Raw genomic sequence first — 27654 nt, forward strand, 5'->3', positions numbered from 1 at the left:
CTGTCCTTATAACCTTCTGCCAAGTCTTTCTCGGTCTGCCTCTGGGCTTTGCCCCAGGAACTATCAGTCTCTACACTTTCTTACCCAATTATCCCCCTCCAATTCAATCTTCTTATCTGGATAACATCTTTAATTCTACGGATACTTAGCCTGCTTCTTAGCTCATCTGAACTCTTTCTGTCTCTCAGACTGGCATTACACATCCACCTAAACATTCTCATATAATTCCTTTCTAAACGGTCAAGATATTCCTGCTTCACTGCCCATGTCTCACTACCATACAACAAACACTTTTTTCACAGGCCTCATACAACCTACCTTTTAACTCAATTGACAAGACTCTGCTAGTTAACAAAGGAAGTAACTCTGTGAACTCTTTCCAAGCAGAATGTCAAAGAATATTCAAACCCTGTATGTAAAAAAAAAATCTCAAGTAGCCTAATTTTTTTGTGATTATCAGCTGTGTGAACATTGGAAGAGTTGATTAAACCTTCTAGGCTGCCTCTTTGAAGAGTATCAGCAATTTCATCCAAGACATGTTCCAGGCTAAACTGATGCTTGCAAAGCCCACAGGATTCATTTTAGATAATTTATTTTAAGTTCTAAACTTTAGTTGAATAAATAAATAAATCAAATGTTGGGGTAACACAGGCTATTCAAAATGCCACCCACAATCCAAAACTCACCTGCATCAAAAAGAAAAAAGTAAGTTGGAAATTTTCCGTAACATTTTCACTTTTACTCATTTTATAAAAGTTGTCTTATTGACTTGAAAATAAAAAATATTATTTTTAGTTATTTATTTTTAATTTTAATGAATTATGGCTTGTGACATCTTTCAATGTATGACGATATAATGATTGTATTTTTCATTTTTTAGCCGCGAAAAAGGGTGAGTAAAAATCTATTTTTATTTCTTCAGTCTTACTAGTCGATAAGGCCTGTGGAAAAATCCACATAGGCAAAATAAAAAGATGCGTCTTTTTAAAATTGTTTTTTCGTTATAAGCATAGTGTGTTTTCTCTCAGCCTTAATATGCATATGAAAACTTCAAAACATACTTGATGTTTGCAATTGTTGGGGAAGTATAATATCATGTTTTCCCAGCGAGCACATCCCAAAACACTTTTTGTTTATCATAAATGTTAAGTTGCTGCGCAAATGGGAAAAAAGCAATTTGTCTTCTAAAAATTGTCATTCCCGTTTCTATTTCAAGAGGGTTTTTTTTTGCTGGAACTATGTTTCAATACTGTTTAATTTATGTCTCCGCCTCAGTATATAATGATAATATAAAATTTGTTTTATATTATCACCAATCAATACTTATCAGTCTCAGTATAATAATAAAGGGTGCAATTTTTTTTGGCTTGATTTTTCTAGCAAAGAAGGATTCGTTTGTAATGTTAAATACACCAATACACTGCCAGACATCCCGTTCGATGCAAAGTTTATCACATATCCATTCGAAGCCAACAGGTAGTTATTTGTGGAAGCATTGAAAACATGCTATCTTTTATAATGGTTTTAAACAGTGATTCTAGTGTTCCACCATAGATTACTGATTTGCTTTTTACAAGTATGGTTGTGTATCATGGTCTCATGATAACAACCAACTTTCTGAAATAAAATAATTTTTTTGACCGTTAGTGTAAGCAGGGATTACTGAAGTAAATTAATTTTTTTATAGTTTGTATAAACATGGGTTAGTTATCATTAAACATTATATATCAGATTTATACAACATTATATTTCAGATTTATACAGTACAAACCGACCTCCCTGGAAAGAAATTACAAACATGAGTTACTCACTGAACCAGATCTGGGTGTAACTATAGACTTGATTAACCCAGAAACGTATGATATCGATGTAAATGGTAAGTCTGACCAGGTTGTGGTTGATAAAGAAATGAAGATGCTAGCATTGACAGGAAAATACATGAATGACATTAAGTTGTCACGTAGAGAAAAATCTGTTAATAGTAGTTTCTTTTCCATTATTATTTCACTAATAACATTATTAAGACTGATGGACATCCTCTTTTGTGCAACTATAGTTTAAAAAATAAAATATTTTTCAGCTGAGTTAGATCCTTCTGATGAAAGACTTTTGGAAGAAGAACTTGCTCCTCAAGCAGACCAGAAAAGGTAAAGATGATGTTTATTTGTATAATCTGACCGTATAGATGAAATTTTAAAAAATCAGGCATATATTTTACTTATCTCAAGTCCCATCTCAAACCCCATCCTGTATTATAAATCCAAAGTTCTAATAAGCACTTATTCAGTCATCTACTATGTCGTTTAATATATTGTTTGTGTCAATTTAGACATCGTCAGCACACGAAAACAGTGTCATGGCTTCGAAAAACGGAATATATATCTACTGAATATAACAGGTTTCAAACAAGCAATGAAATGGCAGAAAAACAGTAAGTTATTAAATTATCAATGTACTTCAGATTCACTGTTGCTCGTACAATAGATTGATATGAACTCAAAATGTAGACTTAAAGCTAGGCTCTGTAGCTAGCTTTGGGGTATGAAGTAGCTAAACAAGTGACAGATCTGACTGTCTGTTTGTCATTCAGTGATATCTCGTTGTTATGTCATCCTTTCTTCAGCATGTGCTGAGAAGATAGCACCAGATCAATAATACAATGAGCCATCGCTGGGCAAACGAGAGGTCCAAGTTGTACAAATCACTTATCTGTCAAGGCTGAGGGTTTACAAACCACTTGATCTGCCATATTTGTAATTCGTATAAAATTAGTGTTCCGGTATACTATAACAAGTTGTGTGTGTGTATCTTTCGTAATGGGAGATAGGGAATACATATTCAATTACGAAAGCCTGAAAAATCTTCAAACACAATTCTTAAGCAGTTTACTTGGTTTGTAACCAGATTTAAACAGCAGCCATGAGAAGGTTTAAAATGTCCTTTGCATAATTGTCAAACATTTTTGTAAGAACATCAAATGAAAAATGTGCCTGGAAAATTTTACTGGGATAAACAATCACTGAGCAATTTTATTGGCGATTTTAAAGGTATCTCTCTCTAAGTATTGTTTGGTAAAGTTAAATGGTAAATATGATACAGACTGATATTTTCATTTAATTGTTTTTAATTTGTATTTTTTTAGAATTGCATTTGGCCAAAAAAAGAAATCAAAGGGAGCCATTGATCTTTATAAGGTATATTCTTGTATACTTGCGACAATAGTTGTTTCTACAGGGTATGAAAGGAATTTCTGCTGTCGCCCATGTTTAAAGTTTTCACTCAAGAACAGAACGGGTCAGAATAGATTGTAAATTTATTGTTTCAATCTTATTCAATCAAAATTGAAAGTTGAAATCATTTCTTTTTTTTTTTTTTTTTTTTTTTGATGGCATGAATAAAACATTTTCCAGGAGAATATTAGGCATTCAAAATAAAGTATTCATTTTGTTCCGTTCTATTTTATTCTTGAATAAAACGTGAATAAAAAATAAAAGTTAGTGATGTACATATAGTTTTGACGGTATACTGTTGTGTTCTGCTGTGAAAAAATGAAAATAAAATCTCATTTTTAACAAACTGTACTTTATAAATTTATTGGATAATAAGGAGTTATTGATCAAATAATTGAATACACATTTTTTTTTTAAAAGCAACTTGATGTTTGATCTAATACTTTAGTTACTAAAAAATTCCTCAATGTTATAGAAAAGTTGCTTAAAACAGTTGCCTAAAATCTAAAACTCTGGTAGAAATTACCCAAATTAATCCACAATTCTTTCATTTGATGTTGAATTCTTACATATTACCTACACAGCAATTAGCTATTAAGTTTAGACGCAAGAAAATAAAGTTTATAAACTGGTTGTTTGTAAAAAAAAAATATGTGTAGAGGCTGTTCTTTGTCTGTGTAGGATCGTGACTCGCAAATTGAGGCGATAGAAGCAAGTTTTGAAGCTGCTAAGAAACCGGTATGTTATAACACTACTGCACGTAGGAATTAACCCCGCCTTGTTTTTATCAAGATGTTAGCTACCCCGCATAAGATGAAGTTACGCACCTGCTTGTTTTTATTTATTTAATTATTTAGATTACTCAACACTTCTCTAATCCACGTCTAAAACCTGTTGAAATACTACCGTTCTTTCCTGATTTCCAAGTAAGTGTTATTTACAAGACTTTAAATTTAAAGTGAACAAGAACCACGTTTAAAATTTAATTCGCTATTGGTCGAGCTGTAATAAAAGGTGGAATTAATTTTAAAAGGAAAACTTAGCCCGGATGCCACAGCTCCATGCGACCGGGCTAGGTTGATCTCTCTCTCTATCCCCTTTCAAGTGATTTTAAAGATTTCGCTTTCCGTAATGGTCGTCGGAAATCAAAAAGAATGATTTGTATGTGCACGTTGGAGTTGTTGAAAGAAAAATCAATTTTACGTTAACAAGTAAGGCAATCAAAAAAGTAGTTGAATAAGGAGTGGAGTCTAATAGGTTTGTCGACAGGTGCATTCTTTTTTTGTAGAAAAACTAGCATCGCCTTTAAGTTTATTTTGAGGAAATTCTCCATTTAGGAACGATGCATTTAAACTTCGTGATTTAGTTGTGTTTATTTTTCGTTGTTGAGCGTGGAATAGGAAGAAGGAAATTTTGGGGTGGGACAGAAACTTTTGTTCGGGATGAAAAAAAAGTTAAAAAAGAGGAAAGTCGAAATGGAAATATTTAAATGAAAATCAGTGAAATTGTCCCAGGGATCAAGGTAGAGTGTCCTGATCAAACTGGAGTTTAACCTGTGATGTTTAATACTAACAAAAAATCTTTGCCTTTGATAGAATAATACTATTTTGGAAATGTACCAACAGTACGAACAGAACTTTGGTTGCTCATTGTACCTACTACAGATATCGAATTTAATTCTTTCTTACACTCCTTCAAGTTGCTTATAAATGTAAATTTGCTGTCAATTTTTTAGTTTTGGCACATGCCATGCGCACATGTTATTTTCGACACTGAACCAACTCCACGTGGAAAAACATCACCCGCTACTCTGCAACAGATGTCGCTGGGAATGATACGGTATGTGATAGCAAGCTTGTACAAACTGATTTTCAATACTGTATTATTATATATAAGAAGGGTATAAAATGTTCACACGTTTGATTCGATAATGCTCATATTATCATAAAACAAAAAAATATTGCAGCGGAAATAATGGAGTAAATACGTTATTTAAGCCTATATGTATAGCACCTACCGTAAAGGACCGACATACCGCCCTGGGCGTTAATTAAACCAGGGAAGGGTGGTATTCCAAGAGATCGTTTTTTAAAAATTTGTTAGTTGAGATTGCTTTGATAAGATTTTTTCAATATTACAGTAAATTCTAAAATTCTTCAAACTGTGCTGCATCAGGAGAAAGGACTTTTTTTTATCCTGGCTATTTTTTTTGAGCGTAGGCGATTGTTTGAAAATTAGAATGATTCAGTATGGGCGATTATTTTTTGAAATTATATAGCATATATAGTGAAGGTTTAATCGGTCATTTATGGTATTTGAAACTTAAATACGTTTTTGTTTTGCCTACGTTGTAAAAAAATTAACCACAATCAATGTCATTAACGTTTGTAAATATGGAATAGCATCAACCTCGTCAAAATAATGTGGCAATGAAAATTCATTCCTTCATGGTACTGGAAAAAACTAGGAAATGAGGTCTGGTACAGAAGTAGTAGCACCATTGCAGCTTCTTTACCCAAATTTTAAAATCTTTTTTCTCCAATTATTATAAAATTATATTTTATATTTGTAGAGGTATGGAAGACGAAAGTGGTGACCAGTTTGTTGCTTACTTTCTGCCTACTGATAAAACTCTATCGAAACGTAAAGCTGAATCGCATGGTGATGCTGCACCAACTGACGACGAAGAGTAAGACAATATTTACGATACCTCCTAAGGTGGTAGTTTTAAAACCTCTAGACTGCGCTGTTTTTTATATGTTTGGTGAAATGTAATAAAAAGAATCGTTATATCGTTTGAAATAACCCAATAACACAAATTAGCCCTTTTAAGATTTTTAACCAGATTTTTGGATATTCAAAAGAAAAAAAAATGATAATTTACAATTTCAAAAAGTAAATAATAGATGTAAAAAGCGAAAGTGCGATGGCAATTTTTCACTAACCATTTTCACTGCAAGTTCGCCGAGTTTGGTGTCAATAGTTTTCATATTGCGAAGAACCGAATTATATGATAAGAGACAAAATGAGCTCATTTAATATATTTCTGGCATGTAAAAATTAGTATTAAGATTATTGATTATTGTCTCGATAAGTAATAAGACTTTATAACACTTCCCTGAACAGATAACATACTCGAAGAAGGGGTATTCTAAAACCGTATACATGTCTTATTTAAACCATACGTATATACAGCGCTTTTCGCATTTAGACCAAGAGTACAAGACTAATCTCTGTGCTAACTCTTTTTTTAAAAGATCCTACTACAAGGTGGAAATTTTGTAGTGGTAGCGCGTTCGGCTTGTAATCATAAGGTTTCAGGTTCGAGTCCCCACTCCAGCGCACTTTAAATGTGGTGTTGTCAGCCTATTTGAACCCTTATACTAACCGCCAATCGGCTTGTGTGGCAGGCAAGCAAGTCAGATTATTGCAATACGTATCTCTGGCGGTAATATAAACTAGTTACAGTCAAAGGGGAGGAAGAGCCAACCGTTAGGATGAAATACCCCAGGACTTTACTTCCCGTTATTCACTTTAATACTGTTCTTTAAGTTTTTGTTGATCGTTTTTTAGGTACGATTACAAACTTGCTCGTGAATATAACTGGAACGTAAAAAATAAAGCTATAAAAGGATTTGAGGTATAGCTATTAGTAATTGAAAAGAAAGCTTTAAACGACTGTTTTCTTTTGTTTTTTAAAGTCTTTTTATTTTAGTATGATTTTTCCTGTTCACGACTTCAATGATAGCTTGGTATTATTATGGCGTCATGCAATTTTTTTTCTTAAAATGTTAAAGCACAGTGATTTAATTGTAGGAGAATTATTTCTTCGTCTTTCGTGAAGGAGAAGGTGTGTTTTACAACGAACTTCAAACCAGGTACTTAAATTGTCATAGATTTCCTGAATGTTTAAAATTTTATTCTTAGGAATTCCTATGCAGGTTCGCCCTGCCTATTTAAAACTCCTTAATTCTGTTAAGAAATCCTTAATCTGAAAAGTCTCCTCTTCGAATTTCCTCTAAAATAGATTTTTAACCACTTTCTCCACAAATGTTCCTAATTTGAATTTTACAACTGTTGCATGTTTTTATATTCACAGTACATAGAATGCCACATAGATACAACACTAATTTTAATTTTACAACTGTTGCGTGTTTTTATATTCACAGTACATAGAATGCCACATAGATACAACATTAATTTGTTCTTTACTTATGCCATTACCTTTAAATTCTCTTCAAATATTTTATGTAAAGAATATAGTTTCCTTGTTCTATTCCATCGAAATAGTTTTGAAACAAAACTTCGTAAATTTTATCAAAATTTACGATATTTCTATGCCATTGTTTTCGAAATTAATGTTTATTTAGAAAAAATAAGAATTTATTTTTTTTGCTATTTTCAGGGTGCGTCTAAACAAACGTCGTGGAAGAGGAGGCGCTGGAGGAGTATCATCAGCAGTTTCGAAACTCGTCGTGAAGAATAGAGAACCAACAGAAAATGAAATTCGACTACAGGTAATCTCACTCTAAACCACACTAATTTTTTATTTATTTCCAGGTATATTTTGTGATATATTTGAGTCAAAAATTGCAATAATGATTATCATTTTTTATCAGAATGCGCGTCTCGTTCAACTCGAAAACGTTGCCCAAGAAGAAGATGACGACGAAGCCGATGACAGTGACGCAGACGAACAACAAAGTGCTAAAAATGCAGACCAGACTGAAAATACAGATCAAGGAGAGAAGACGAACGAAGAGGATAAAGAATCGGATTCTGCAGATGATTTGTTTGGCTCGAGTTCGGGTGAAGACGACGAATAAGACTATTTGTTATGTAAAAATGACATCTGACTTAATGTTGACTCGGCATACGCGCAGAACGTATTTCATAATGTTATTATCGTGCGACAACGGATTGCTGGCCATAAAAACTTGCAAATTATTTGTATATATTTATATTTCGTGAAAATAAACTTATGTGTAATTTTAGTTACATCAAGGTAGCTACACAATTCCACGTTGCGAAATATTTTTTTTTTTTGACTGTAAATTTTATGACTCTTTAACAGGAAGTATTTTCTTTCCATAACAGCTAGCCAGTATAACATACATATATGAACTTTTTTACTCCTCTTAAAAATTACAGAACTGGACTTTTTTATAGGCCATGTAACAAGCACGCCTACCTAGGTACAAATGTTGAAATATGTGTTTGGTCTGAAAATTTAGCCTTAATTTTCAATATGGGATAATTTCTTACGGCAAATTGTAAGATAAAACCATACTATTTTTAAAACAGTTTTTTTGCCGTCAAATGTTTGCATTCATGGTCTGCAAAATATCAGTTCTACCCGATCAGGTTAAAAACGATCAAATAGTATAGCTCTTAGAAAAACACAATAAAATTCGTACTTATAAAGGCAACCCCGTATTAGCTTGTCTATCACCAAATCGGTCGATGTTAGAAAAGATAAAAGATGTCCTTGGGACGAGGTTGGTTCAAATTGTTACGTTAGTTTTTCAAAATACTTCGTGAATAGTCCACTAAGCATTTATTTGAGTCAGCCATTAACATATTTTCAAATAATTGAGTTCACTGTCCTGGATACATCTAATTATGCGATTCCCATGTGCGATTTTTTCAACATTTTTACTAGTCAGTCAAAATATGACGTCATAAAAAATACTTTCGAGGGTGATTTCCACGTAAAAAATAGGAGCGTAATGACCTGCGAAGAAATATGGAATAGAGATCAGCACGTAAATCAATATCATAAGCTGACTAATTTTCGTGATATCAAGGAAAAATACAGTTCGCGAAGATGACTTTCTCGAATCAGTGCTTGGTTTCTATTGGGTCCTGCGAATTGAGGGGGAGTCCTAGTGCATATTTAACGCTTCCATTAAAGCTCGAACGCGGAACAAGAAGATCAATTCACACCTTTTTAGTCTCTGGTATTAAGCGGCTGGGGTTTGATCTAGTAACTTCGAAAAAATTTATTTTTGTGAATCGACATATCCATGATTTTGTGCAGACAGACTTCATGCCAAAATTAATTAGCCTAAAAGAAAGAGAGTGATGCCACAAAAGGAGTAATAGACATGTTAAAAATTTTAAAAATGTACAAAAACGTAAGATCAAATATATACACAATACTTTTAGGCAAAAAAATATCAAAAAAAAATTTTTTCCGAAATTCCTAGTTAAAATTCCATGCAAAAATTCGAAAATTTATCTTTTACTGTTTATTGTCTAACCGTTTTTACAATAAATTAAAATGAAATAAAATTGTGAAGATTCCTATCAAATCATCACAAAAATGTAGGAAATCTGCGAAATCAGACACCGCGAAATCAGACACCGTGAAAATTTGTACAAATCAAAATTTTAACATTCTTTCAACCAGCAGGACAGTGTTTATAAACATAATTACAAATTATCTGTTTTCAAAAATACTAATGTGTGATTCTAAGAGTTAAAAAATGTTTTTGATCACGATTTCTCAACTGCGAATACCAGTTGACACCACGTTGCAAACCAATCACACATATTTTCCACGATTTCTTCAGAATATTTTCCTTTTAATTTTAGAGAATGGTCAGCCTCTTTCACCCAATGCATGGTCACACTACAAGACATTTTCTGGATTAGTTGATCCATTAGTTCTTTCTTACACATGCTGTCTTTTGTCCCGTTAATAATAAAAGTTGGTACAGATAGGTGTAACAGGTGTGAGGTTCGTAAGTCTGCAAATTGTTTTAGTCGATGTAATGGATACGAAATGCATGCAACACCGTAAATAAAGCTTGCCAGGTTTAAACAGGATGAAGCAACTTCTGCAGCTACACGACCTCCCATTGATCTTCCTGTAAAGGCATAGAAACATAAATCATTTTCATAAAAAATAAACAGGAAAAATCTTGCAAAGTAAAACTTCATGTTAACGCCTTAACTTTCATGCTTTGATCAAATAGTATTGTGAAAGCTTGATCATAAGGAACAGAAATTTAGACCTGCAAGAATACATCCAGTAACATCAACATTTTCCTTGCAGTATTCCTAAAAATTAATTTAAACATGCATGAATAAAAAAACGTTGAGAATAAGAAAAGAATGTTTTTATATAAGCAGATTCTACTTCCAAGACTACAGAATCGATAAAAAATTATTTGAAGGGATTTCTCTATTGGAATGATATTTTTCTATGTTGTGGAGTATAAAAAGTTGTTTATCAAGTCCTTTGAAATTTTTTTTTAGTATTACATTTTTACCCTATAATTAAAAATGACATCATTTTTTAACTACAAAACTTTACATATGTCAATATAACATCAAGAGCATAAGTCCATACTGCTTAAAAATTTGGATATTTATACTTGCATCATCAATGATGATGTAGTAAGGTTCTATAAAAAACATATGTTCCAACCCTTCCGTTTTCAATATGAGACTCCTATTTTTAGACTAACTCTCCCACACTGCTGTTAAACTGTTTTTTAGCTTGCAATCCCCATTATCAGTTTTTAATATCCTTTTCTAGGGAGATCGAATAAAAAGTACTTTGTAATACTGTGGGCAAGTGCAGGCACAAAAAATTTTGTCTCTAAAACTTCTGCAATTCCATTACCAGGGCCTTTTATTTCTGTACTATCAACCAAATAGACCAAGAGTAACAAAAACAGCATATGGAACTCAAATCCAAATGTTACTCCCTTTTTATTTAAAACACACATTTAAATAGCCATCACATTTCTTTATAAAATCAAATTACCATTTTATTGTATAGCCACATGAGGATTTTTTACCCTAGAAATTCATTTTTCAAGTATCTAGAGGCTTACAAACTCAAAGATTTTAGCTTAGCCCTAACTTAAGTGAAGTCTTACAGAGTCAGCATATAAAATATAAGTAGTTTGGTGATCAAACAAATTAAATGACTAATCATTACACCTGCATTTTTAAGGATCTGGGGGTTGAAATGTATGCATCATGTGGAACTAAAATAACACCAATGCAAATTCTAAGAGCTGGAAACGTTTAACAAGTCATAACATACCAAAACAGCTCTATAACATTTGACTCTAAATTGAAAATTTGGTGGTTTACAGGTAAATCGCAGGACTATAAAGCCATAATATACCAATTTTTCTGTTATACGTATTAAATGGGTATTGTTTATATCTCCTCCTGCACCATGGGTGATAATAACTGCATATTTGCTCCAACTGCTGAATTGATTTGGCTTTGTAAGAATGCCATGTAGCTGTTTATCTCCCACAACAATCTCCAAATTCTAAAACACAATGCATTGAAAATACAGTACAACAGATACTTTGGCAAAAAGTCACCAATTTTTGTTAGCAAAAACAGAACGCACAGTTAAAAAAAAGGCTCTAACTAAAGGTGCTTATTTTCATAGCGATAATTTCTCGGTCAAAAACAATTACATTTGATGAGTATATATACATGTATTAAATTTTGTGGATGTTTTTTTTTCGGAAAAGTTTAACAGGTGTTAATTTCTGTAAACTTTGTATAAATTAATCCTTAAATTAATCCTTAATTACTCCTCTGTATAAATGACCTGGTGCTTTAGTGCTTTCCACCCAGACAAAAATTTTCACAAATTATTAGCAATTCTGGACTTTTTTAAACAGGTACATATTAATCTTTTAAATGCTATCTTGCGGTACACAATTCTGCAAATTTAGACAAAATCTATGAAAATAGCTATCCAATGATATTAGTATATGCTAATTAAGGTGTAGACAAGCATGCATTATTGAATAAGAAGATTGAATTTAATGTCATGTCTTTTGCTCTGACGCAGATGTGTCTGGGAGTCAACGTTAAGGAGAATTCTTATTCCAGCACAGAATCAATTTCTGTTGTAAAATATTAGCAACCTAATTATGGGGGAGGAGGTAACTTTTATTAAAATTCTTGCATTGGGAAGATGTTAATAAATTGAGATGGGTGAATTTTTATTGTGAGGTCTAAAATAGAAAGTAGAATTAGCTAAGTGGTAGATTTTTTTAATTTTTCTATTTGAACTCTGTTCCTTTTTTAAAAATACAGTTGCAAGTTAAGTAAAGTTGCATGCATGCAAATTGTGGCGCCGTAGATTAGTGGTTATAGCTCTTGTACTCTGTGCGGGAGACCGGGGTTCGATTCCTCTTGACGGCAATTTGACATGGGCGAGTGAATGTTACCATAGCCCCGGGTTAACCCAAGCCATGTGAGGGAAATTGGGAAGATGGCACACTGTGTGGGCCGTTGGATGTTGCCGGGAGTTGTCTAGTAGAGCGCGGGCTCTAATTGGGTCTGCGTAGCTCAAAATGAGCATTAAATACTCTAGGACTCTCCATCTACGCCATGGCCCCTCCTGGAAATAATAGACAGGGTATATCCCTCGATATTTGTGAGGCTAGCCATGTAAAATATGCACATCTGCATACAACATCACAGGTATATGAACAACAGTTCACAAAACATTTTTTTATATCAAAAATAATTATTAGTTTCTTTCTGATCTAGTATCTCCAAAAAAAGCCAAAATATTTTTATTTAAATTTAAATTTAAATACATGCAACATTATGTAAACTTGCAACTGTTACATTTTTTCATCACATACCCATGCTGTTTTAAAAAAGCTGCATTCAAAATGGCAAATTTGCTTATGTAATGCAAGTTATGATTTACGTAGACTAACTAAACAAGTGTAAAAGGAAAACACCAGAATTTTTTTAACTTTTTTAAAATAAAATGCAATTTTTTAACATTACTTTTACGAAATATATTACATTTCAATGTTAAAGGTAATATGCGATTATATATGGACAAAGCAAAAATGTCTCTGCTGTTTTTTTCAAGGAGTTTTCACAACTTTTTTATTAAGCAATGTAAATTAACCTACGTGTTTTTTACATTTTGATACAAATTTTTATTTCATTTTGTAAATAAATGCCCCTCTTAATTTAACGTCCCCTTTGAATTAACGCCCCCTTTTCCAAAAAAGTGAATTTTAAAGTTCAGCTTTACACAATCTAGCTATTTTGTCTTATGTCAGTGAGGAAAATATTGTTAAGTTTTACTTTTGATCTATAAATCAATTTCATTTGAAAAAACTGAAGAGTTGCACATACAAACACGTTCTTTAAAAAACAATGGGTTAGCTAGCTACATAAATTATAATTTTGAAAAAGCGGTGAACAAACATGCTGCTTCATAACGTAGTAGCTAGCTAAGTATACATCATTTGTTTACTAAAGTTTTTAAAGAATAGTTACCAGCCTGCTATGAACCTAGTCTGTGATGATTTACCTAAAAAAAAATTCACTGCTACTGCTCACCTCTTCCATTTTATAAACAAACAAGTCCCGTCGCTAGCTCCCGCTGTTCCAAATAAAAGTGGACAAAAGTCGGGCAAAAGTAGCTTTTCGTTTTCGTCACCCCCGCGTACTTTTAGAAACCAACCAAGCAAAAATCTAATAATAATGGTGAATATGATTTTGGAATAAAGCAAATCGAACCACTAGAATCAAATTATCCGCCGGCCCAGTTGCGCTTGTATTGTGTGATGCACTCATCATGTTATCCCCCAGTTTCTTCTCCTGCCTGCCGCATTATTCCTGCTTTGGTCGCGCGCGGTAAGGAGGAAAAGAATTTTGAACAATATCGCTCTCGGGGATTCTTTAATACTCTTTTTAAAATTGAAAAATTAAATTAAAAGAGCCCTGGGGACGAGATTGCCGTTGTAGATTTATTTAAAATCAGGTGAGGAGTTTTTGGAACAAAAACCCAGCCATGAGCTTGTAGGCATTTACCAGCTGCGATGATTACTCGTTTGGTTTGCTTGATCACTAAAGCTTCAATATCGCTTTCAATGCTAAACCTATAGTGTTTTATCCACAAACCAAATGGCCATATCAACTCAAATTTTTCTCCTTCTGCTCACACTGAACTTATTTATAGTCTATTTATAGCCAAACGCACTCTCGGTTAAGGCTGTGGAAGATTTGCTTGAGTGGAAATGCAGTTTCCTTTAATCTCTCCAAACTATCCGTATACGCAAAAGAAATGCACCAATACCAATTTTTTAAATTCATTAGAAACATGTTTACATTGGATAGACTTCATTCTGTCAGTGCCCATATCAGCCAGGATGGAAGTCAATTTATCGAGACTTAACGTTGTGAATCAACAACTTCAGTGAACTAAAGCAACCTCGTCCCCAGCCGTTCTTGCCTTTTTCGACATTGAAAGACCTGCGGCGAAGAGACCTGTTAGCGGTTAAGTAAGCGCTAGCGGCTTTGACATCAGGCGAACGGGACGAAGATGTGAACTTCAGCTCCATTTTTCTGAGCCCTTTAAACCCAAACTCGTTCCCATGGCATTTTAACTTGCTGATGAAGTTGATCCGTAAACCATTTGGTAAATTTTGCTAATTTTTCTTTAACTAGTGAGGGTCATATTTTTCTAATTTTTTTGGAATATACATCGGATCTTTTGATTATGGCTTCGTTAACGAGTATTTTCTAAGCCGTCGCTCTTTTTTCTGATGTGAGCAATGCTGTTATCTCGTTATCTGTCTATATGTTATCTTGCATATATCAGTGCTGCCGATGAGGGGCTAACCATTGTATCTCTGTCTATTTGAGTGTAGACGTTATTGTTAAACAGATACCATGTTTTTGTCCACAAACGTTCGTGAAATCCGACTCAGAAATCTTCGTCTTTTCTGTAGAGAGATGTAACATAAATGATATCATACATTCGTCACATGCTATGATTTTTTCCCTGGTGTATTCTAAAAATTCTTTGAGTTCTGGCTATGGTCACTGGATAAGAATAGAAACAATAAACTTTGATGTGTTGTATAGTGTGCATGTACCCTTTGATAGATCCTTAATTAACCCCTTCACTTTTGCTACTATTTCTTTGGTTAAAATAGCAGCTCCTGTCATACAGAAATTCATTTCTCTTGATAGAAAATTTGTCCCTTCTGTCGAAAGTTGTCTTCTGGAAAGATTTACAATCCATATCATACCATATTAGCAGTTTTTTGTGTTTGCTACTGATTTTAATGAAGTCTTTAAGATGTCTACCTTTTAACTGGTTTCATTTCTTTTTGGTTTTTCATACATGGCATCGTGAATATTTATGACCTGTTCATGTTGTTTTATACAGAGATTTGCTTTGATGGTGTTGTGAGGATCAAGTATTTTTCTGCAGTGCGAATATTTTTTGCTGGAAGTTGCGATGGCCTATTACAGGTCGATTTTACGACCTCTTATCGACTAGTTTTAATTTCTTACCTAGGATAAGAACTAAAGAAGATCCTATTGGTTATTAATAACGGTGCTGTGACTACAGAGGTCCTTGCGCATTAATAACACATTTTGGTAGAAATGTGTGTTTGGTTTCGTCTGCGTTCGTTGTGCTAGCGGCGGTCAGGTAACAAAAATGCGATTTTTTCTTCTACCAGTGTATTTACAAATTTAAAATGCGATTTTAGGTGGCAGTATCACTCGTTCGAATGGCCACCATATCGCAGTGTAGCTGCTGGGCAAAGTATTTACTCTTATATATTTTTAAAATGGAGAATCTTTTTGATAGTTGCCAGGAAATTGTCAGGCACACAGAAAATAAAGAAAAGAAAAACAAAAGTAAAAAAAGTTAAAAAAATGTCAACCACAGGGTTCATCTTTGCTTAATACCAGGATATCAAACCACCCGGCCATCACCCACGTACAAGGGCGTGCTAAATTTAGAACTTACAGTGTTGATTTTCCTTTTTCCAAATATTTAATTTTTTGAAATCGGTTAACCACAAAATTATTTTTGGAACGTCTATTAAAATTGATTTAAACTATTCTCAAACGTGTTTTAAGGATCTACCTTTGGAGAACTTTCCTTAACGATATCTAAAACATGCAAAAAAAGTGATTTGTTTTTATAACTTCACAGGGCATTTTTTGATGATAAACCGTGATGAGGAGCCGCCCCTGCTCTACATGTTGGATTTGATTGTTAACGTTTCTGAGAACAACGTAAAAAACGAGACTTTTATAATCACATTTTTGATCAAATTGATAAAAATAGTCTAGTTCCAATTCGTTTAAGTACGCAAAGCCTTATGATATAATTCCCGCGCTCGTCAGCAATAGTTCAAGAGTTGATAAATCTAACCTGCTGCGATCTACTGAACAATGCATCACCTGCAGATTTTCAGGATTAAAAATGTTGGAGGATGCTGGAAGAGTTAAAGGAAGCATTTACGTCCCTTTTTCATGGTAATCCAAAATTAACACATTGGGTTATTAAAACTACTATCTCATTAAAATCATAGCTGACACCAGAATCATTTAAAAATGCTCCAAAACAGTTGCTAGTTCGTGAAATCGTAAAACAAAGAAACCAAAAAAGGGCTTTCACCTAGCGCCTATTGTGTGTGCTTGATGGTTTTTGTCCCGCTTTTTAGTTGTTTGATTGCTGCAAACTTTTGAAACTTGCATGTCATATTTCAGCCTACTTCATCGGCCTTACACATGAAAAACACCCACATCTGCATCTCCTTACCCCGAATCTTTCAGGATATTTTAACTTGGCGTACTGACAACAGACAACTACTTTTTAATTTTCCGCTGTCTTGTATTGATTAGAATCAAAACGGATGTTTTTTCTTGTTTAATTTAAACTTTGAGCTTCAAAAGCCGTGCAAGTACATACACCGCGCAACTACGCTATCGCCTAAGACATTATTCTTATTCTCATGCTGAATGCTGCGCAAAAAAGATAGATTCAAACTTGTATAATAACTAACGTACCTCGCCCGAAAATTCACGACCTTCAGAGAGATAGAGAAATGTACGTTCTGGCGCAGACGACGACGACCAAGGGTAATTCATTCCCTATATGCCAATAACCAACACATAATAATATGAATTGATATATACATTAAATACTAACACATATTCATACTAAATCATATAGCATCAACGCATGCGCAATAGCATATACTCATATTATACAGAATATGAGTAAAAATTATCATGACCATGCGCCAGAAAAATTTGTTGGTTGGGATCAGAAATCTATAATAGATGGATTTAAATTTAAATACCGTAAAACAGTTACACGCAATAGCGAAAACCCGTGGGCTTACGGGTTATTCAAAATTACGCAAAGCAGATCTTGTTGCTTTATTAGAGACGCAGTCTACCCCATTCTCACCACAAGCCATGGATTGAAAAACAAGAGATGGCTAGATCCCGACCTATTAGAAGCAAGATAGAGCCACATGTACCAACATTCGAGGAAATGAATGAGTTTGATAGCCAAGAGCTGAGGAGAAGTCGCCCAGTAATCAAGAGCAAACTGAAGGAGTGGTCAGATTGGATTGCTGGTTATGTACCGGAGAGTATTAAAAGACCTGTGCAGGAAATATTTAAATCGATAAAAACACGAATACTTTCACTATATGATGGCGCCAAGAAGACACTAATTGGCGAGGTTGAGGAAGAAGCAAAGGAGGATCATGCTTCAGAGCAACCGAAGCAAGATTTTACGCCCCAGAAATATAAGCATGCTCTTCACAAAACATTCAGGAGTTACCGCATAACTGGGATCGATGGAATAGATATTGATGGATACCTGGGCATGGTTCAATCAAATGTGAAAACACTCATTGAAAACCAAGTGGAGGAAATGGGCTCTGCAAAGGTACAGTGCTCCCTATGGATTTTGTGGAAAAAATTAATTGATGGTACCAACGAGTTCATCGAAGTAGACAAGGTATTCCATAGCAACATGGCATCTATATTCTAGGGCACCATCGTGGATGAATCGCTGGATACGATGTTCGCGCAAATGAAAACACATATTGAAAACCCCGCACTACCGAAAAGTGGCTTTAGTATTAGTCGTATTCAACACCTCGATGTTGATTTTCATAAGCTGAAGTTAACGCGGGGCTCTTCGTATATCGAAACACCTAAATGGATTTCTGCGAAGAAAGCTATAATTAATCCAAATAACAACGATCAAGAATGCTTCCGATGGGCCATTATAGCCGCATTGCATCATGATGATATAGCAAAAGATCTTCAAAGAATCAGCAAGTTGCGACCTTATATAGATCAATTTAACTGGCAAGGCATTGGATTTCCAACATCCATCAAGGACATCAACAAATTTGAGCAGGACAATCCCGACATTGCCGTGAACGTCTTGTATGCGACGGGAAGGAGCTTTAATATCTTGCGACGATCAACATTTAATGAAAGAGAGAAGCAGGCTAATCTGCTACTGCTTACCGATGAAAAGAGGAACCATTACGTAACCATCAAAAATATTTCTCGATTATTAGGTAGCGAGATATCTAGGAATAATAGGAAGATGCACTTTTGTATGAATTGGCTACAAGGATTTCATACAGTAAACTCCCGCGATAACCATTATACCTACTGCAAAGACAACTAGGCGGTAAAGATCACGATGCCCAGCGAGAAGGAAAAATGGCTATACTACCAAGAGGGTCAGCAGCAATTCAAGGTACCATTCGTAATCTATGCGGACTTTGAAAGCCTACTAATCCCGATGAAGGAAAATGCTACCAAGACGTTGAATACGCATGTACCATGCGGATGGGCCACATACTCCACTTTCGCTTATGGAGAAGTGCCGGCCCCCCTATATACGTGCAGGGGTGAGGGATGTGTAAAGCTCTTCATTCAACATATAGAGGACGAAGTGAAGCGGCTATACTCTCTATTTCCCCAGAAGCCTATGCTACCATTAACGGAGGAGCAGAGGAATGAATATGATGCCGCAGATACCTGCCATATATGCATGAAGCCGTTCAACGATGAAAATAGAAAAGTGCGGGATCATTGTCATTACACAGGGCTGTTTCGAGGAGCAGCCCACAATACCTGCAATCTTAAGTATAGGATTCCCAACCATGTACCTGTGATATTCCACAACCTGTCGGGCTATGATGCTCACTTGTTTATCCGTGAATTAGAACACGGAAAAGTACATATCGTTTAATGTTAAAATCAAGGTACCCATTGCAGGCATGTGGTACGGTGATGGTGAAACGTACAAGAAGATCGAGATCAGATTCATAGACAGCTGTCGATTCATGGCATCAAGCTTGGAGAAATTGGCAAGCAACCTCATCGGTACAAACGCTGTGGGCATGAAATGTCAACACAGTGCGCAGATACATGCTTGGAATTTAAGAACATTGATGATGAGTATGTATCAAGCTTTTGGTGCAAAAATTGCGACTCTAGTACAACGAAGCAGTTAGACAATGAGCAGGTAAAAGCAAACGCACCAGCCATGAACTTCTTCTTCAGTGAAGACGATGTATTCAGGCTGATGCTTAGGTAAGGTATCTATCCTTATGAATACATGGATAGCTGGCGACGATTTAAGGAAACGGAGCTACCTCCCAAAGAGGCCTTCTATAGCAAGTTGAACATGAAGGGAATCAGTGACAACGATTACGAACACGCTCAAAAAGTTTGGAATGTCATCAATCCAAAGGGCGCCGAGGTCAAGATTCTGCATGACAAGCACAACGAGCTGCCTTTCCTGCCGGAGCGTAAGGTGGTTCATTGGGTTGAGAAACTGATACCAAATCTCGAGCACAAGCGGAAGTACGTGGTACATATCGCAGCCTTATATCAAGCCCTGAAACACGGGCTCGAGCTTAAGAAGGTGCATAGAGTTATCCAGTTTAACCAAAAGCCATGGCTGCGTGATTATATCGGTTTTAACACGAACTGCCGCCAAGAACGACTTTGAGAAGGACTTTTACAATCTTATGAACCTATCGGTGTTTGGAAAGGCGATGGAGAATATCAGGAACCTCGGAACATCCAGTTGGTCACCAATGAAGAGAAGTACACCAAGCTCATCATGAAGCCCAACTTCAAGGGCGGAAACTACTTCAGCAGTCACCTCATGGGCGTGGAGATGGGTAAAACAGAGGTAAAGATGAACAAGCCCGTGTATATTGGTCAAGCTATTTTAGATCAGTCATAGACCATCATGTACAACTTCCACTATGAGTATATGCAGCCCAAGTATGGTAGCAAGTTGCGGATCTGCTATATGGATACTGATTCATTCGTGTACCACATACGAATAGAAGATTTTTATCGCGATATTGCTGATGATGTAGAAGCACATTTCATCACGAGTGCTTATAGCAAAGATGATGGTAGGCCTCTCCCCATTGGTAAAAATAAGAAGGTAGTAGGCTTGATGAAAGATGAGGTAGGCGGTAAGATCATGACTTCATTCATCACATTGAGACCGAAGGCTTGCATACAAGAGCCTCACGAAAGACGGTGGCGATAGAAAGGCCAAGGGCGTGAAGAGAGCCGTGACCAAAAAATGTATCACCTTCTAAGATTATCAACGATGTCTAGAGGAGGGAATCGACATACACAAGAGCTGGAGGTGTATTCAGAACAAGGGTCACAATCTCTACACCCAACAAGTTCAGAAAATTGCGCTAAACAGATCAGATGACAAACGAATCGTACAAGTGGATCAAATAACGATGCTTGCTCGAGGTCATTATCGGTTGAAGAAATAAAAAAATGGAGTTATTGCTACTAATCGCAGTGCTACTACCATACGTCTTGATCATCTTCGGTTATTTGAAATATAGACGAGTATTGATAAAGATGTCTGAGTTAGCTGATCTTTTTGATGTAGTTGACACACCAGCTCAAGCGCTTGAGCAACCTATGGATAAGCGTCAGTTTTTAAAAGATGCTCGCAAAACCAAGCCCTATTTTTTTGCTAAGAAATGCACAGAGAAATTCATCGATAAGGCATCAGATGAACCAGTCGATAAAATACACGCTGAGTTCGTTGAACGCGAACTGCAGGAAAAGGGAGAAACAACAGCTAGAGCCATCAGCAATCACGCGCTTGGGTTGTATAGCAGGGGTATCAGCAATCTTGTGCCTATAGATACGCTTATACAGCGTTTGGTAAATTCCTCGGACCTCTGTTGGTGGCAGCCCATACCCTGAATCACACAAAGCTCTCAAGGTAGATTGAGGAGGTAGGGGATAAAGAAAAGAATGTTTGATGAATTTGAAACAAGGCTCTTTGAAAATATTGTTATTCTACCTTCGTGTCTTGGAAATATAAGAGGAAATGTTTATACCAAGCTACGGAAAATGTATATAGACACATCTTGCCCTATGCTGGGTATTGGATTGAGTATTTCAGATGTAGATGTAGGAGATGTTATTATTGACCCCAGCGATGGTAAGTGTATAGCAAGCGTGTATTTTACATTGAAACATGTATTCCTAAGCTGAGTCAAATCGTATCACGCACCAAGGTGCAAAATTCTAATCCGGAGGTTATCTCCTTTAATTCTTCCGATTATAAAATACCGATCCGTTTTGATGGTGACAATGATGAATCATGCAAGTACGAGGTTACACTGTGCCAATATGTTGGATCATGGTTGGAACAACCAGCTACTGTCCAGCATTAGATTTGTATGTATTGCTGCGGTTTTAAAGAAGTGATTTTATAATCGTGCGGATTTATAAGAAATTAGCACTGAACAACCGGAAGAAGAGAGGGTCATTACAAAACCAGTAAAGCACCCTGGAAGAGTCGCACAGGGTCATAGACTAGCAGCACTGATGAAGAAGAGGGAGGAAGATCTTAAACAACAAGAGGTTGCTGTTGTTACTCTAGTTTCTGGAGTGAGTTCTATACAGTCAAGCAGTGAATATATTGTTAGAGGCATATTTGCTATAATCGCATGTATCGCGGGTGCCTACTATTTTATCCGTAAATCAGCGAGTACTCAGCAGCCTGCTGCAGTGGCTCAGCAAGCAAGCGTGAGGCAGGAGCCTAAGGCAGAGATTGACATATTCCACATGCGATAAGCTTATAATAAATGTCTACAAATTTAAATCCTAAGCAGAAGGAGATAATCGTACGAAAGTGTTGTGGACCTTGGATTCACTTTCGCTTACACTATGCTTGGTAAGCTATTCTTAGGAATCTCGAGTCCCAGCACAAAGTTGGACACAAATGACGTTATGAAAATGGTAGCGTATTTCACCGCAGGGCGAGGCAGTCGTGAGATGGCAGTGAGCAAGGGGTGGATACCCGCGAGTATAGTCCCAAAAACCTAAGTAAGCATATAAAAGTATCTCTGAATAAGCACATGCAAATTTCGTATATATACCCGTGGTATATATACGAAGAATAAAATGCTAGATATTGTCAAGGAACCCCATACAGCTATTTTTACAGGACCCACTTCTTGTGTCAAGACGCAGCGTGTTCTCGATCTTTTGGAGCATGAATACCGACACCATTTCCATAATATCGTGATCCTATGTTCAACAATCCGATGGAATAGGACTTACTTGGAGAGATCCTCGTTATGACTCGATCTTTATGTGTTTCTCATCGATCCGAAGGACCAGCTTTTTAAATACCTCGAGCGATTTTCAAACCTCCTGGCAGGCGAAGAAACATTATTCATTATCGATGATATGATCGCTAACGAGAGCCTGGATAAACGCAGGCAACCCTTACTTGCGCTCGCCATAAGCGGGCGGCACAGAAAACATAGCCTTTGACTTCTCACACAATCCTACACAGCTTTGCCTAAAAATCTCTGCCGGCAAAAAAAACAGTTGTTCATGTGGTACCCGCATGAGAAAAGTGATCTTGTTTTGTTGGATCAAGAGACCAACCTGATAGACGACTGGAATCCAATCAAAAATCAACTCAGGAGATCCAAACATGCCTGTTTGTATATTAGACTCGAGCACCCAAAGAATTGGAAAATTCTTGAATAAATGTCATACATCAGAACTTTAGAAAATCAGTTGAAAGCTTGTCATGAGGAGATGGTTCGGATACCACATTTGGAGCGGAGCCTAGAGACCCTTCAGGAGGAGCTTCGTGATGTTCTGGAGAGAGAGAGAGAATCCATAGGAATACTAAGTATTTTTTTATATCTGTCCTAATGATATGGACCCTGGTTGGGGTAATGTAAATCAAATAAAATGTCACTTACCTTATTTAACATATTGCCTACAATTGAGATATTGGTAAACAATCAGGGCCAACCAATGTTTAAACGTGCTGATCTCGGGAAGTTTCTTGGGATTGAGAAGATTGCAGAGTCATATCAGGATATTCCCACCATCTCCCGTGATGAAATAGGGTTGGTTTCAAACCAACCCCTTGGTAAAGCAAAAAATCCTCATGATGCTTTCGTGACCCTGGATGGTGCATTAGAGATTGTACATAGATCTCGAAAACCAAGGGCTTTTGAAATTATGAAATGGCTAACTAAAAGAGGTGTGGAAAAATTACAAAATGAAATCGAAGAACATCGTCAAGCCCTGGTAATGCTCACTAATGACCTAAACGAACGAGAACACCAGCTCGATCTCCGAACATTGGAGATTGCAGGACTTCGTGATCGGTATGTACCCACCGGTTATCCATTTGATAATGTACTTTGCGTGGTTGACAGAACGATCCTACTGAGCGTGGAAAGAAAGGTAAACATCGCCACTACATGATACGCTGCCAACGCAGAGTGCTTAGCACAAGGATTAGCACGTTAAGATCAATGTATCCTAAAATGACTCTGAGAGAACCTGCATGCGACGACCCTAACGCTGTGCATGGCTGGTCCGGTTTAGGGACGACACCCTGGGTGCTGCGAACTCTTATAAAAACCATTTCAGTTTACCCGACGCTGATACGCGGGAGCTGTTTGAGGGAATGTTTGACATCGATATGGTGTAAACAGCAGTACCTAGCGTTGCCTTTGTGACTCCTGTGACTCACAAAGACGAGAAATTTTCATCAATTTTTAACATGCTCTGGGGGTATTTCAATATCCTCGGGTACTAGCATCAATTCCTCTGATACGAAACTACGCTCGGGCCCATCTGCCAAGTGGTATAGGACACGGGTACCAGTTTCGATCCGATCCAACCTGTACGTACGCTTTGACCACCAAGCATCTGTCGCACGTCTCCGAGCATCCCCATGTTCCTCGCCGGGTTGTAGCAGATACAAGTATAGGCCATCATCAGGTAGAGGCTTTTCCTCCGGATGCTTCTCAATTTTCGCAAGTGGTACGTCATCAAGCTTAATTGCTTGTGAAGGGTTTATACCAATCATCACGGTCTTGGTGTTGTTCATGATTTTTACAATATTGTATAGGTGTTTGACCCATGTGGTACTAGTTTTGTTAGATGCAAGCTCCTGAGCATCTTGAGGCTTGAACAATCCTTCCGCGAGTACTTTGTTGTAGCTTTCGATGAACGCCGTGACCGTGTGATTATGCTTGGTAGTAGCACGCTTGATCTCGACACTTTTAGCTTCTAACAACTTTGTCACGTCTGATTTGAATTTAGAGCCATTATCACACTGAAAAGTCTGAGGATATCGTAGAGGTCCGGATTTGTAAATATCGCGGAGCATCTCCGCAACTTCACTGGCTTTTTTCGTTCTCAGAGGTCTCGCGACTTTATACCTTGAGGCCACATCAATACCTGTGAGTATATATTTGTACGTATTTCCATAGACTTTGTCATGGGGCATGTAGAGCAAGTCAAATTGGTGCATTTCATTGGGCTTTGTGATGGTGAAATGTGGGTAGTTGATGCGCTTGGACCCTCGAATATGTCTAACCCACAATAGCTGACGCGATAGCCAGTGAATAATTTTCTTCCTTGAGAGAGCAGAGCTCTCAACTAGGTTGGTAATGGCTTTACGTCCGATCCATAGATGTTCTGGTTGGTAGTAAATTTTGCTCAATTTTTCCGCTTCTTCCTGAGTAATGATATGCTTCGTTTTTGACATGTTTATTATACATATCAAAAAACGATTACGCCCACTTATATGCCGCAAAACCGATCAAGATCAACGATCCCACGATAAAAGTGACTTCAGCGTGCTGTTGGTTCTTTGATGGTGTGTAGAAATTGGATAATTTTGGAGCTTTCTCAATCGTCGCAATGAAATACTCCCGCATTCCCTCGTCGAGCTCCTTAAGACTCTCTCCAGCTTGCTTTTGTTCCTCCCTACGTCGGTTATACCAATCTATTTTGGCCTGGCGATCCCTTACCCATTGGGCTTGGGCAGTTTGAAGCTTTTCAACCGCTAAATTATGACGTTTTCTTTCTTCCTTGCCATGCCCACTTAGTTTGCTGAACAAAAAATTTGATCCACTGAACGCTAATGCATTAATCGCTGCACCTGCTACGAGTACACCAATTGTTGCCATTTATTTTGTAGACCCAGGGCCTACAAAAACAAATTTTGATCTCTTAATACTCAACAGAATGGAACCTGCCATCCAGGATGTTTAATTGCGGGTCCATCAACAAATACATGTAGCATTTTATATTACCCGTGCCGTCTGCTTTCTTGGTCATATGGAATGTAATGCCGTCGCTAACCCTCTGCAGACCTCTGCCACTACCATGTAAGCTGTGATCCGGACTGCTACGAAAGTCAATGAATAATCCATACCTCTCGGTGAAAAACTGCCCGATCGTTACGATCGAGTCATGCTGACCAAGGAGTTCAGCGATTTGCTCTAGGTGGTCCTTTGGCACCATCGCATGCGAATATAGTTCGTTGGGCTCACCTTCAACCGTGGTCGCGATTTTCTCGATCTTGGGCTTGAAGAATTTTTCGTTATTCCCGGCGTATGCCTTGACAACGGCTGGATCCTGGAATAGGAGTAGGACACACTTCAATGATTTAGCGGGTGTATCGAGTTGTAGGTTGAAGCTGGTATCGACCTTTTTCATATTCACAACCTTCGACCTTAGTATTCTTTCGTATGGTAGGGCGAGACGGCTGTAGCTTGACATCATAGCACTGCTAAGCCCCTCGTTTGTCACCTTATCAAACTCGAGCGCGATATTGGTAATTTTATAACCAGCATGGCTGGCTTGGCTGCTGTGCTTCCAGATGCCGCTGTACCAGCATCTTTGATGACTTGGTCATAGGGTGCGAAGTGTATTACAACCTGGAGCCTGTCGTGTAAGCCTGCTTGGTAGAAGGGCAAGTCTAGTGTCAACTCGAACATTTTGCCAATAGGGATGGAAAAGGTGCTGCCGTAAGCTGTCACAATAGCTTTTTCTTCGTTATTACCAACATAATCGGATGCTTTTACCTGCAACGCACGGATCGTCCCGTCGTTGGGGTTGATACCCTCCAAAATTAGATTATTATCGCGCTCAAATTTTGGCAGCCACAAATCCCTATACGTCGCCAGTATGTTAAATCTTGTATGTTTTGTATTTCGTTACCATTCAGGCTGATTCTACGATTTTGCACCAGGGCCTTTCCGATGTTCCTCACGATGGTACGTTTCGTATTGGTGCCAGTCAGCTCAAGGTCAAACAAGAGCTTTAAACTGCCTGGAAAAATTATATCATTCTCCCCCATGTTCGGTACATCGACATACAAGTCTTCGTTCAGGTTGATTGTGGATGGCACGTGAGATATTTTCACCCTCTGTTTTTTCCCTTTCATGCCATACATGATTTTCAGCTCCTTGTGCGGATCTAATTACCAAAACACTCATTTATTTATGCCGGGCGATTAATCCTGTATATGAAGATGACGACTTCACAGAAGAAACAGATATTCAAGATGAACCCGAAGAGTTTAGTAGCGAGATCATTCGACCCGAGGATATTCCTGATACAAGCACTATACCTTCACGAGGTGACACTCTCACGGCAAGGCATGAGTTGATAAAATCAAAAATTTATGACTTATATGAAGCACTTCGTGAGGAGCTGGGACACTCAAACGCGAGACATTATGATGCCTTTGAAATGGATGGGAACCACCTTCGTTACGATGGGGTAGAACTGACTAAAGGAAATGGTGAGTTGAGAGCCATGGGAGCGATAAAAAGAGCCTTGGGTGGTGGTAGATTGCGAGCTATGGGATTCGATCAATATTCAACACCAACAAGGGTAGTAAAAAAATGGCGCAGGAACTCCTGAATAATATTGATACCATCGAGGACAACCCCGGTGACATCGAGATGCTGCTATTTCTCAAGAATGTTCTTGATGAGACGAGAAGCCTGCTGCAGGATACTTCCTTTACCGAAGCCTTCGACGAACGTGAAAGAAGGGGGCTTAACTGTGAATTGCAAACTTCGCGTGGTAATTTAAAAAATTTAAGGGGTAAAACGATTCTATATGATAGGGAATACGCTAAGGCAGAGGCCAAAGTAAAAAGGCTTGAGGGAAAGAAGGCCACACCTGGGGCATCCGAGGAACAACTAGACATCTGGGACAGGGATATAGCCAAGGCCAAGGAAGATCTGAGTGGCTCAGGGATGAAAAAGAG

General features: G+C 37.1%; 2 protein-coding genes across 4 annotated transcripts; one reads left to right on the forward strand and one right to left on the reverse strand.

The window, feature by feature from the left end:
• Positions 1–591: 591 nt before the first annotated feature.
• LOC130657710 (RNA polymerase II-associated factor 1 homolog) lies at positions 592–8262 on the forward strand. Of its 2 annotated transcripts, XM_057460719.1 has the most exons (15): positions 592–705; positions 881–892; positions 1381–1476; positions 1755–1876; positions 2081–2147; positions 2330–2431; positions 3143–3194; positions 3912–3968; positions 4088–4156; positions 4966–5069; positions 5803–5919; positions 6804–6870; positions 7047–7108; positions 7636–7747; positions 7850–8262. In XM_057460719.1, exons 1-15 carry the CDS (start codon positions 662–664, stop codon positions 8054–8056), a joined length of 1290 nt encoding a protein of 429 aa, XP_057316702.1. In that variant the 5' UTR covers positions 592–661; the 3' UTR covers positions 8057–8262. The 2 variants fall into 2 exon arrangements, with proteins under 2 accessions (XP_057316702.1, XP_057316703.1); XM_057460720.1 differs by lacking the exon at positions 881–892.
• On the reverse strand, positions 8072–13878 carry LOC130657713 (testis-expressed protein 30-like). 2 transcript variants are annotated; one of them, XM_057460725.1, is made up of 4 exons: positions 13590–13878; positions 11377–11529; positions 10250–10295; positions 8072–10102 (listed from the first exon to the last, which is right to left on the reverse strand). In XM_057460725.1, exons 1-4 carry the CDS (start codon positions 13596–13598, stop codon positions 9729–9731), a joined length of 582 nt encoding a protein of 193 aa, XP_057316708.1. In that variant the 5' UTR covers positions 13599–13878; the 3' UTR covers positions 8072–9728. The 2 variants fall into 2 exon arrangements, with proteins under 2 accessions (XP_057316708.1, XP_057316707.1); XM_057460724.1 differs by having other exon boundaries at positions 11293–11529; positions 13590–13876.
• Positions 13879–27654: the final 13776 nt, after the last annotated feature.

Source organism: Hydractinia symbiolongicarpus, chromosome 9 (genome assembly GCF_029227915.1).
Source record: "Hydractinia symbiolongicarpus strain clone_291-10 chromosome 9, HSymV2.1, whole genome shotgun sequence".
NCBI lineage: Eukaryota > Metazoa > Cnidaria > Hydrozoa > Anthoathecata > Hydractiniidae > Hydractinia > Hydractinia symbiolongicarpus.

Bases quoted from the DNA above. Each gene is read 5' to 3' on its own strand.
- LOC130657713 (XM_057460724.1), bottom strand. The intron at 10,296-11,292 runs GTATGTTATGAC...ATTAATTTTTAG, and splicing joins AATGTTATAGAGCTGTTTTG to GAATACTGCAAGGAAAATGT. The intron at 10,103-10,249 runs GTCTAAATTTCT...ATGCCTTTACAG, and splicing joins TACTGGATGTATTCTTGCAG to GAAGATCAATGGGAGGTCGT.
- LOC130657710 (XM_057460719.1), top strand. From the start codon at position 662: ATGCCACCCACAATCCAAAACTCACCTGCATCAAAAAGAAAAAA. The intron at 1,477-1,754 runs GTAGTTATTTGT...ATTATATTTCAG, and splicing joins TATCCATTCGAAGCCAACAG to ATTTATACAGTACAAACCGA. The intron at 5,070-5,802 runs GTATGTGATAGC...TTATATTTGTAG, and splicing joins ATGTCGCTGGGAATGATACG to AGGTATGGAAGACGAAAGTG.